The 12,501-nt window shown below is 41.1% G+C and overlaps 2 protein-coding genes across 2 annotated transcripts; one reads left to right on the top strand and one right to left on the bottom strand.

Moving 5' to 3' along the window:
• Nucleotides 1-1,072: 1,072 nt before the first annotated feature.
• Nucleotides 1,073-4,892, bottom strand: sec61b (SEC61 translocon subunit beta). Its single transcript, XM_034554197.1, has 4 exons — nucleotides 4,741-4,892; nucleotides 4,154-4,251; nucleotides 2,612-2,716; nucleotides 1,073-1,828 (listed from the first exon to the last, which is right to left on the bottom strand). The coding sequence occupies exons 1-4, from the start codon at nucleotides 4,741-4,743 to the stop codon at nucleotides 1,741-1,743; spliced, it is 294 nt and encodes a 97-aa protein (XP_034410088.1). The 5' UTR covers nucleotides 4,744-4,892; the 3' UTR covers nucleotides 1,073-1,740.
• Nucleotides 4,893-5,173: 281 nt separating this feature from the next.
• Nucleotides 5,174-8,907, top strand: alg2 (ALG2 alpha-1,3/1,6-mannosyltransferase). Its single transcript, XM_034553530.1, has 5 exons — nucleotides 5,174-5,337; nucleotides 6,082-6,253; nucleotides 6,373-6,510; nucleotides 7,190-7,357; nucleotides 8,034-8,907. The coding sequence occupies exons 2-5, from the start codon at nucleotides 6,083-6,085 to the stop codon at nucleotides 8,772-8,774; spliced, it is 1,218 nt and encodes a 405-aa protein (XP_034409421.1). The 5' UTR covers nucleotides 5,174-5,337; nucleotide 6,082; the 3' UTR covers nucleotides 8,775-8,907.
• The last annotated feature ends 3,594 nt before the right edge of the window (nucleotides 8,908-12,501 follow it).

Here is a 12,501-nt window from a genome sequence, read left to right as displayed (position 1 = left end):
AGTAAGGCGATAACCAAAAATGTATCGGGTTTTTGGATGCACCAGCTGTCTCTTTTAGGGGGGGGGGGGGGGGGGGGGGGTTATGTTTGGGGATACCTGTGGATCTATGACCACTAATATAACATGTTATGCGGTATCATGATGATATGACTAGGTAAAAAAATAAATACAAAATCACCACAGAACATGTGTTTGACCTCCTTCAGTTATATCTCGATATTCGTTGAGCCAGTGCTATTCAGAGAATAGTCTGCAGCGCCCCCTTCAGGAAAAGACAGAAAGATATCTGGAATTCAGACGAACGCTCACTCCAGGCCTTTCAGTGATTTTACAAGGAAACCTGAAGGCAGTATTATTTTGATTTTAAAAGCTAGTCGATTAACATAAAGCCCTTAAACAACATGCAGTAAGAACTTTTAGGTTAAATGTTTTTCAGATAATGATTGAACAAAAAGTATTGTGCAGGTATATACTCTCCCTTAACTGTCAACTGATAGTTATGGTCTATTCTCCTCGAAGCGCTAGATTTAAATGGACATTCATGTAAAATAGGACAAACTAATTAATAGTTAGTAAGGAACATTCAGTATTTAGGTCATCAGACAAAAGCCATACAATTCCTGATGTCCTGCATATTGTATATCTTCTGGTATTACTGACACCTTTCAAAAAATAATTTGGGTCATCTGCAATTATTGAGTGCTTCAGTCCGAGTGGGGAGGACAAACCCTGTGGCAGCCCATGTTGGAGGCTGATGCCTCTGAACAGAAAGTTCAGAGGCATCAAAACACTTTGATCCAGTCAAACCTCATTTTAAAGCAGCTGGTATCAGATAAGATGCTTTTGAGTATGTATGCGTGGTGTGTTATCTTGTTGAACCATGACACATTTAAGACCATTAAGGTTGATTATACAATGGAGTTTTTCGTGCCATTTAAGATTGAAAATGTTTTTTAAAAAGTGAGTTGTGGCCGGAACTGTAAATAATAACTTGAGGGTAGTTTGAATGTGTTTAAGCCAATTAAGCATTAGGTGAACTGTCAATCACACTGAAATATCAATAATCCTGCCCTGCCTGAAATAATTGTTTTAATTGAAACAAAGGTTCATAAATGCTTTGACGCAAAATTAAGAGCTATTACACATCTGGTTAGAAGGTTCAACATGAGAATACCTCAATATGTCACTGAAAATATGTATACATGTCAAACACAAAACAGGGTTATTATATCAGAGCACCAGGGTAAATGTCAACAAACATTGATTTTTAATTGTACAATATTACAAATACATTTGTACAAATGCTGTTTAAAAAAAAAAAAAAAAAAATGAAATTCAGGCTACAACAAGAAATGTTTGCTGGGGCCTGAAAACAACAATGTCCTTGAGTACTGCACTGAACCTTCATGCAGCAGTGGTGGGAACATGCTGCTTGGAGAGAGAGCCACATGCACACACAGCCACTACATCAGTGGTGGGCTAGCATGGCTTCCTCCCGTTCACCCCTTCAGATCTTAAAAACACAAGGGCAAAAGCAGCCAGGTGGATACCAACATCCTTGCAGATGAAGATCATGTACTGATTCGGTGGCATTAAAAAGAAAAGGAGGAAATCAAGTTGTTTGTTGTAGTGATAGTGCAGAAGGAAACCAGAGGAGTATGTTGTTGTTTATTTGTTGTTTGGTCCAGGTCCAATGTGTTAAGAAGCCAAGCCGCAGGGTCAGAGGTCATCAGGTAGAGTTTAAGAGCGAGTGTACTTCCCCCAGATGTGCAGCATGAAGACCGAAGCAATGAAGAGCAGACTCATCACTAGCACTGGCACTGGGCCGCTGTCACAACAAAGACAAATTGATCATTATTCAGATTAACACCCAAACACATAAAAAATAAAAAAAACGTAATTTGCTCAAACTCCAACAACAGAGAGAGTCTCAGTGGAGTGGCTGATTGTATTGATGAGTTTAGGAAACAAGGAGGCGCTCTCATCTCTGAAGGAGGGACTGAGTAGGGGCTGGGGTGGGGTGGAGGCGTGCACCGTTAAGTAGCAGCATTGCCATGCCAACCATCTCCTCAGCGGGCCCCTCCTCGCCCTGTCAGAAGGCTGTAATTGAGTTGACCTTTCAGAGTGCATCTTTTAATGAAGCTTTGAGGCCAGCGTCTAACGCAGGCACAAACATGCACTCGATATACAGAACTGTATGGCAAGTCTGCCCTCCTTCGACTGCTGGAGAGCCACACTCAATAACCACCACAGCACCATCGATCAACCATCGCCAGCTATGGCCAGGAGACAGGACGCCTCCTTTAATATTCGGGGTGAGGATGCAGCAGGATAAAAGTTCATGAGGTTGAGAGTTTTATAAAAGTGCGCTTTCCAAACACGCACACACACCTCAAGATACATTTATTTTAACCAGAGGCACGTCTGTCCAATTTTGTGCCATTAAACATTCCTCCCAGTCTACCCGATGAAAATATATGACTAATGATATCAAGTGTCGGAAGTCCTGAGAATTAGTACGCGTTTGTGAATGGAAGTTAGAAATGTCAGTGGCTAAATTTGTTTGCGCATGTTTATGTCCCTGTGCTCTGCTTTTATGAACTGTACTTACACTTTGAGACCTGGCGAGTCTTCTGTGTAGAAGCGCCACATGCCACCAGTACCCGCAGATCCTGTGGTCCTGCCACCGCTGCGTGCACTGCTGCTGGTAGCTTTCCTGTGGAACACACATATCCCCAGTCAAAAATAATAATAATAATAATAATAATAATAATAATAAATATATATATATATATATATATATATATATATATATATATATATATAGACACTGCCTAGTGTTTACAGGATAACTAACCTGATTTTAAACTGTTAAAATGCCTCCTTATTAAATAGAAAAGAAAGAGAAAGAAATGTACACTTTTATTTTATTTTTTTATTCTTCTCTGCATTTGACCCATCCTTAGTTAAGGAGCAGTGGGCTGCAGTGAAGCACCTGGGGAGCAACTGGGAGTTTAGTGTCTTGCTCAAGGACACTTCGACATGCAACTATGGGAGAGCGGGGATTGAACCGGGTACCTTGTGGTTACGGGACCACCACTCTCCCCCATGAGCTACAGCCGACCCAAATATGCTTGTTTCCCCTACAAAGCAAGTTTAATGTTACAAAGTAATCTATAGAAAAACAAGACAATTAGAATTTTGTGAAAATCTGATAACTTTTACTCATCCTCATCCAGATGTTTTTTAAAACAAAACAATTTGATGAAAAACAATCAAAATATTAAAAAAACCTTTGCCATTATACACTGTATTCACAATGTAACCAACTATAATAGCTGTTGATGAAAGAGCGCAGTGATTCATGGCTGCTTCACTCATGTGATGAGATTAAACAGAGGTTAATGAGGTAATGAAGAGGGTGATAGTAATGGGTAATAATGAGGTAACAGCGAGCCCCTGATTACACACTGATTAAGCCCACAGCACAACATCCATCTGCTGTTCTAATCTACACAGGGCACACAAAAATAAAGGGAAAGGCTAGCTGAAAATCATCAATCACTCCTTACATCATGATGACATGAGCAGGCGGGGTCAATGCTTGGGGTACTCGCAAATAATAATAGAGAGTGTGTGCAAGCGAGATGACAACATAACTTATATCTCATGTTTAATGGAAAAGCAGTCTTCTACTTTTTCACAGTGGTGGCCAACAAAGGGATCACAAATTAACGGAGAAAACAATATAAAGTGTCTTTGTAAGCAAGACCTTGGAGTTGTCACAACAGCTTTAAGTCTTTGAACTCTACTTGAGTGATGAACTAAATTCTTCCAAAAGATATTCCCTCATGTGGTGTTTTGCTGATGGTGGCCAAGAGAGCTACCCAACAAGTCAAACTCAGAATTCCAATCGGTGTTTAAATGGCTTGAAATCTGTGACGACCGTAGCAAATGATGTACATCATGTTTATACTCCTCAAACAATTGAGTGAGCCTTTGTGTCCGACATCGAAGAATCGCCATTCATTTTGTTACTGAGATTCATTTCAGCAGGTCTGTCCCACATCTGTAAGCACTTACCCATCTTTCTACAGGATAAAGAGCAGATGTAACAGTTTGGTAGAGTGTGTGTGTGTGTGTGTGTGTTTACCTCTGTCTGACTGTGGAGCCGGCTGCACGGGGAGCCACCGTCTTACTGGGGGAACGGCTAGATGCCCCAACATTGGTTGCACTTGCTGCTGGTCCAGGCTGAGGGGAAGACACCAGAATGAATACACATATATAGGATCAAATTTCAATATACCCTCTTTCTGACACTCTGCCTAGAACCTGTCACAAATACACCTTTCGGCTAAAAACAACACCATTTTAAGAAAGAGATTTAACAAGGATTCTTATTCTTCTTAAGCTTATTTACTTTGAACTATACAGTGCGTTTGTCAGAGACTGATGGCAAAGGCCTTCCCTAGTTAGGGCGAGGGTTAACTTCTAAACGTAGATAAAATACCAAATGTCTTCAGAAACATATCACGTTCAATTAATTCATTCATTTAGGAGGTGGGCCATTTTAAATGGGTGTTTGTGGCCGTTTAAGTTGTTGAAAAAGAGCCACGTCCACATTTGACGAGCTAACCGGAGAAAGCTAGCTAACAGAAAGCAACACGCGAGCGCAGGTTTCACGTTCAACGGGCGCAAAGGAGCTGGTAAGTCAGCTGTTTATTGAGCAGAGTATCTTACCATTTTGTTTTATTTGTCCCGACGCGATGTGAAACTCTGAGCCCTTCTTCAAGCCGATGCCCACGTCAAATGAACAGCAGACAGTCAGTGTGTGAATTTGTCAAAACTGAATAAGAGATCGCCCAAAGCTGACGCTTGTCTAAAAAGGACACGACTGCAAAACACAAGACCAGCGCATGAGACGGAGCAGAAGCCTGACCAGCTGTTCGCCTTCACCACAAAGATAATACATTTGAAAATATTGTAGGTGCTTGTTTTGGGTTAGTTTGATTAAAAATACGTTTTAAATCCAGCGACATCTTTAGTACATTTAGTTTAGATGTGTACTTGTACTTTAATTTAAAGGCACATTTGTGGACCACTTAGATTTTGAAGGCGACGTGTCTCACAGGAAGCGCGTCAGTTACATAGAGGAAACAGGCGCCATTGTGGCTCAAACTCAGAGCTCCGATTAGCCCTGATCACAAGAGATCATTTGATCCAACATGGCGTCCAAACAGCTGAGTTTCCTGACAGTTCATGCGGCTACAGGCACATAGAAGAGCATAATCACAGGCATCCGAACCTGGACATCGAAGATAGTCGAGAGATACAAAGGTAAACATAATTGCTTTATAATTAGGTTGTGCGGAGATATAGTTGTGTTCAGTTACAAAGACAACTGCTCACCAAGTTAGTTTTCTAAAACGGTATAACTTAAATAGCTACATAGGCGAGCAACCATAATCTGGTCACTGTAACAGCTAATTTACATCAGCTAAAAACACTTGGGATAACTTTTGTTCAAGTAAACAGCTAACCGCTAAACCAGAAGCAATTGGTTTTCGACTTCTGCAAATGTAGTGCCAGCTAGAGGTTTTCTTTTTAGTAACGTTATAAGGAACAACTCTGTGGGACATTATGACAGCCACAATGGTTTGCAGGACATTTAACGTTATATTTTCTGTGTCACAGTCATGACATGAAGTGTCTCTTGGGATAACAGTTATTAATTACATTGTCAATAAAACACAGCGACAAATTACGATTCTGAAAAGTTTCTCTTATTGGAATAAGAGGATGGATTCATACAGTAAATAAATCGTTTGCTTTTGACATTATCAAGTACATGTTAAAGCTGTTGTTAAAACGCCCTTTGTACTTCTGATTCTGGCATTGCTGTGCTCATCAGTTTATCTCATTCTACATCATATATATATATATATATATATATATATATATATATATATATATATATACACACACACAATGTGTTTAAATTCCCTCCCTGCCCAAACTGCATTGTCTTGTAGGTAAATATATTCCAGATTAAATTTGAACTTGAATCATTCTTATGTGCAGGATGGCGCGAGTGGTGTTTCTCCATCCAGACCTTGGAATTGGTGGAGCAGAGAGACTGGTGGTAGATGCTGCTGTTGCTCTGAAGTCTCAGGGATGTAGCGTGCAGATTTGGACGGCCCATTACGACCCAACACACTGCTTCTCTGAGACCCTGGACCCAGAACTGCCTGTGGTACGTTAGCACATGCCGTGCTACGCAATACTGTCCCTCCAAAGAAACAAAGAATGGTATGTCTCAAATTCAGAATACACACACTTATTTTTGTATTGTTTCAATCACTCTTCTAATAGGTGTGTGTGGGTGACTGGCTACCCACCCGTGTGTTTGGTTACCTGCACGCCTTGTGTGCCTACCTGAGGATGATCTATTTGGCCCTCTACCTGGTCTTCCTCAGCGGGGTGGAGTACGATGTCATCTTCTGTGACCAAGTGAGTCATGTCCTACAGAAACTATTTGTCAGCATGGTCGTCACTTATTTGAGTTCCCCAGCCTTCTGTATCTTCTAACTTTCTCTGTTGCTCAAAGAATATCTTACATTTTTAACAGTGGACTGTCTCTTTGTTTTGCCCTTTTTTGTGTTGTTTTGTGTTGTTTCTTTTTTGTCTGATCATTTGACTATACCAGGCCATGAAGTGGACCCTCCCTTGCTTATCTTCTACTATTTTGTCTTTCACTCAATATGCTCCTTTGGTGTCACCTTTGTCTTGTACAATATTACAGTACACAGAAAACTCACTATTCAGATTGATTTGCAGTGTGACAGTAGAAGAAGCCTCACTTCTTAAATGAATAAAACTGCAATCATCCAAAACATGTCATGCAAAGGTAACACAAAGCTTTTGCAGCACTTGTCTTTTTTTATTTAATATTTTATTTTTATTTATTATTTTATTGTTATTACTGGTTAGATATATTAACACAGTGTATGATTTAATGTATATTTAGCCTCCATTTATATTTCAGAATGTTTAGCTATGATATTGATATATATATTCTATATTTAATATTTTCCTGCTGCCATATTTTCTTCTGATTAGCCAAGAAGGAGACATTATTGTAAGGAAGACGTGTACATTTTTAGTTTATACCCTTTTCATTTCACCCCAGGTGTCGGTGTGTATCCCAGTGCTGCGACTGTCCCGTCTCAGGAAGAAGGTTTTGTTTTACTGTCACTTTCCAGACCAGCTACTGACGCAGAGGAAGTCAGCGCTGAAGAAGCTTTACCGCGCTCCCATCGACTGGCTGGAGGAACGCACCACTGGCATGGCTGACATGGTACGTGACAGCTGAGGAGACGGCTGTAACATTCCACAGGTTATGATGGTCTGATTGCGGGCCAGGATTGTGTTATTGGCTTATAAGTAGAATTCTCAATCAATTTAGGAAACCTATAGGATGATCCATCCACCTATTATCTTTAACCGGAAAAGACATTTCTAAACAGTAACAAGGTTACAATTGTATGAATCAGTAAGTAATCAATAAGTTTATTCTGATGCACAAAGCAGGTTTATAGGACTGGATACACATATTTAAGATCACTTATAGATCATAAATATAATAACTTGTATACTGGAATGTCGGTGCTATCACAGGCTGCCTTCGAGGAAAAGATTTGTGAAAAATAATATTTATTTTGTTAGTTTGGAACACAGAGTTGATTTGCTCACAATTACTTTTATTTCACCCAGATGTTGTCTAACAGGTAAAGAGAGGAACTATCTTTAACTGCTTGAATAAACCAGAGTAATTATTTAAAACTGGATACGGCCTGATCTCCGTGAGTTCTAAGAGCTCAGAGCCCTGACAGAAAATAAACTGACATTTTGATTATAGTTGAGACTTCAGGATAATAAAAGACTGCAGGCTGTCACCCATTTCTTCAGGAATTAAAATGCATGTGATATATGTGAGATCCCTATGAACTAATCGCTCTCTACTCCCTCCTTAGATTCTGGTAAACAGCCAGTTCACCGCAGGCATCTTCACAGAGACCTTTCGTGGTCTAAGAGGAGTCCAGACAGATGTCCTCTATCCCTCCCTCAACACGCATACCTTTGACCAGCAGTCCAGTGAAGCACAAGGCCTGGAAGGACTGCTCCCTGAGGGAACTTCATGCCTGTTTCTCTCTCTGAACCGATACGAGAGGAAGAAGAATCTGGGCCTGGCTCTGGAGGCTCTTGCATTCCTGATGAGCAGCCTTCCTCCAGGCCAGAGAGCAGGTATTCACCTGGTGGTGGCGGGGGGCTACGATGACCGAGTTACTGAGAATGTTCAACATTACACTGAACTGAGAGACCTAGCAGCGCAGCTTCACTTGGAAGACGTTGTCACTTTCCTGCGCTCCCCCTCTGATTCACTGAAGGTGGCACTGCTGCGGGGCAGCGCAGCTGTGCTGTACACCCCGAGCAGAGAGCATTTTGGGATAGTTCCCGTGGAGTCCATGTACTGCTGCTGCCCTGTTATCGCAGTGAACTCTGGAGGCCCCCTGGAGAGTGTGGCAGATGGGGAGACGGGCTTCCTGTGCGAGCCCACGGCAGAGGCCTTCTCTAAGGCCATGGAGAGGCTCGTGAGGGAGCCGCAGCTTCGCAGGGACATGGGACAAGCTGGGAGGAGGAGGGTTCAAGATAAATTCTCTCTTCAGGCCTTCTCAAACCAGCTATATGGGTACATTGTCAGGCTGAGCCAGTGATCTGAACGCTGGAGAAGAGACAGGAGACAGTTGGAAAAATGATCCTCTACTGAACTGTGAATTGTCTGTGAAGGGTCTTCAGTGAGGTGAAGAGGATGTCTTCTAGCAGTGAATGTATGTGTAAATGTGCAGGGGGGCGAGGAGGAGGAGGGGGAGGAGGGGGGGGGGGTATTTTGTGGACTCAGAGGACAATCAATCAGCATTCCCCTGGAGGGGTTGCTGAGAGAAAAAAAAGGACGGAATCTCTATACCAATTAAGACAAGAGTAACGAGTTTACCTACCCTATCTGTGAAAAAAATACCACACTGGCAAATGTGTACCTGGTTGTGTGTGTAAGTGTGCATGTGTAGAGCCTAGCAAACGAGCGTACCAAAAAGATTGCTAGAGTGAAATGTTTTGCACTGTGTATGTTTTTGTCTTTGTGTGTTTGGGGGATGAAGAAGAATGTAGTTACCACCACGTACCATCAGGCAGTGCACAGTCCCAGATCAATAAACAGGATGCTTTCCACTACTTCCTGTCCGCCCAGAGCTTTGTTACCCTCCTCACATTCAGAAGACGCTGTTCATGACTCTTGCTGCTGTGAGGTTATTAACAAATGATAGAGAGTGTTTGGCTTTATTAGGGGTCTGGTTGATGGGCAATGTGGCTTTATCTGGGTCATTATCAATGAGGAGAATAGCAAAAAGGTCAATGTGTCTGCACGCTAGCCTCCTCAGCCCTCCTACTGTATAGAGACACTCTTATTGACATTCCTGAAGTCTTAATAAACACACAGGACACATACTTCTCTGACTCTTATGGAGTTTGCTTTGTTGGTAAAGTTTTTGGGCTTTGCTAAGGATTTTTTTGGATGAGCATGGAGGCACAGAAAGGTTGTCAATGTTGTGGTTTTTTTTCATTGAACAGATTTGATTGTGTTTTGAGTAGTGTAATGAAACATTCTCAGACAATATTGCAGCCAAGGAGTTTTATTTTTGCTCATTATCGAAGTCGGTGTGAAAGATGACGTTCATGAGACGATCTTAAGTTTCTGTCTCCATCCGTTGTTGCATTATCATTTGCAGGGTTTGAGTTGTATCCACATGTGCGCCATTCTTTTTCTTAAAGGGGATCTTTAAAAAAAGAGTAAATAAACAATTTGAACAAAGGCTCTTTGGCTTCATATCTAATATTTACCACACCACACAATCTCTTTCACTTGAACTCACCTGGTTGCACACAGCGTGGCCGTATCGAACAAATGTGGCGAAATGCTCACTGTTGAAGTTCAGCAGGTCGTATTTGAACTCCTGGTGCAGAAACGTCTCGCAGCAATTCGTCATCATCTCCTGTGGAGATGGAACTAGGCCGTGTTTGTTGTTGTTCACCCTGATGCGAGTTCCTGGAGGCACTTTGATCTCCGTAATGCGCTGTCTGCAGATTCTGGTTTTCCTCAGAACACGATCACCATTTGACTTTGGAACCAATTGTTGAAGGAAGCTGCGGCAGGTTCTCAGTGCCATGTTCTCATCTTACGGTTACAGGGAAATATAATGTGTTTACTTCAAATACACCTGACACCTGACTGAGTTAACGCTCTCTTAAGTTGTACGTATGCAATGTCATTATTTCAAATAAAGTCCACATTTCAGTTTCTTACCTCCCACTCCAAAATGGACAACGCAGCCTTCTCCAATACAAACCCCCCACAGAGACAGTCCTGACCATGGATGCACAAACTCAATCAGGTCTCCAACCTCTGCTGTGGACACACTCTGATCAATCTAAAGGAGACAAGAGCTACGTTAACGGAGTGCAAAGTATCCACTCGACCTTTTTGTTTCACACAGAATTCAAATAAGAAGACATTTATATTTACAATGGAAATCTGAGAATAATAAAAATGTTGAATTTGAAATCTAATCACTTGAACCAAAGTCGAACAGCAGCAGTAATGAAAATCTTATATCTCAATATGGAAAGAACATACTCTTACTTTGTGCTGTGGAACTCCTCATGTTGACAATCACACTTAAGTACACATTAAATTAGAACCAATAGAGTTTTCAAACGAATATTGTACCAACTTCTGGCAAATGTACCTCTTCAACTGGTCAGCAAACATAAACATGTTCATACCTTGACAAGACTGAAGATACTGCTGTGTCATTTCTGGATATATTAGGTGATGCTCACCTGTCGCCATGTCATTTGAGAAAAAAAGCTGTCCATGTTTCCCAAAAGGTCCATTGTTGCTGTGAGCTGAAGCCAACAGACGGACTGAAGTGCATTTTCCAATTATTGGGACGCTGAAACCAGGTTGTGTAATAGTTGATTGGACTTCAATAGTCGCAGATAGCCTTGAATGTAACTGTTTCAAGATGATAGGCAGCCTAATATGTTACCTATTAATCTAATGTGCTTTATTATTCTATCAGGTTCAGGCAGAGACTCATCAGTCAATCATGCAAAAAGGAAATATTCTAATATTTGCTTCAGTTTGTTTAAAATATGTGGTTAACCTGCATTGAGTTTTCAATTTCCACTTCTTGTATTGATTCAGACATTTCTTCAGAGTCAATTTCAAAAGCCTAAACGCAAAGATAACGATTTTTTTGTTAGAATTGTTTGTCCCTATAGATCTAATTAGTGCAGGTGGCATTGGTTTAATTTGAAATAGATACCAAGGTCTAGCATTATCACAGTGATAGACTGCAGTCAATGTATGTTAGTGATCCTAAGATCTTTGTGGTGAGCAAATACTATGGTGGAAAAAAACAAGATACATAATTACACCCACCTGAACAATCCACATTAGTTGTGGGTTGTTTGATCTGTCACTGCAGGGTCATTCATTATTGATAATCCTTCACATAGGCAAATACAATTGAAAAGTATTTTTTGAGCTTGTGTAAAAAATGAAATAATACACTTCATGAGCACACTTCAGATGTAAAATATAAAATATACATTTTGAGACAAAGAGTTTGATTTAGAAAATGTTAAAACTACATGCGTGTGTATTACTGACAAAGCTCTCACGAGTATCATGTAATAGAGCTATCCGTCATGACAGATGTGTGTGTATGTATTCATATGTAGATGGCCCTCGTGTCAAAACCTTGTTTTAATTATTTTAGTTTGACTTAAGTTAGGTAAGTAAAGAAAATTAATTAACAATAAAGAATATTTCAATGGCAGTTATAAAAAATATAAAATGCTACTGGGCAAGAATCAAAAAGCAGGTGTGTGTATTTGTGTGTTTTCGCGTGTGTAATGCAGAGGTATTAAAAGGAGATGATGAGGAGGGCGTAGCTGCAGTGATTTAGGGGCCCCGCAGGCAAGATGATAAAAAGGGCCCGTGGAGCCTGTAAGGGAGGGAAAGACCCACAAACAGTGTAATCCAGTGTCCCACTTTACTCCCTACACAACAAAATGGTATCTGAAGTCTTTTTTTTCTATCTCTTCCTGTTCCTCATTCTTAAAAGAAACTGTCTTCTTCCTCAAAGTTGGGAGAGAAGAATCAATGTCCCTTCCCTTACTTCCACCCCCACCTCCCCTCTTTCACTGCCCTGTGGTGGGGTGGTTATTGAGATCACGGTGTGTCTGAGTGACAGCGATAACCGGTACCCAGGTGCCACTGGCACATGGTGTTTAATTAATTAATGAGACCGCGGGGTTGGTTTTCTAATTCCACTTAGCCGGCACCGGGGTGTGGGAGAGATAGCCGACAAATGTTTAGGT

The sequence above is a fragment of the Cyclopterus lumpus genome, chromosome 16 (assembly GCF_009769545.1).
Source record: "Cyclopterus lumpus isolate fCycLum1 chromosome 16, fCycLum1.pri, whole genome shotgun sequence".
NCBI classification, from domain to species: Eukaryota; Metazoa; Chordata; class Actinopteri; order Perciformes; family Cyclopteridae; genus Cyclopterus; species Cyclopterus lumpus.
Note: the sequence above shows the minus strand (reverse complement) of the source record. Positions and strands in the feature narration are given on the sequence as shown.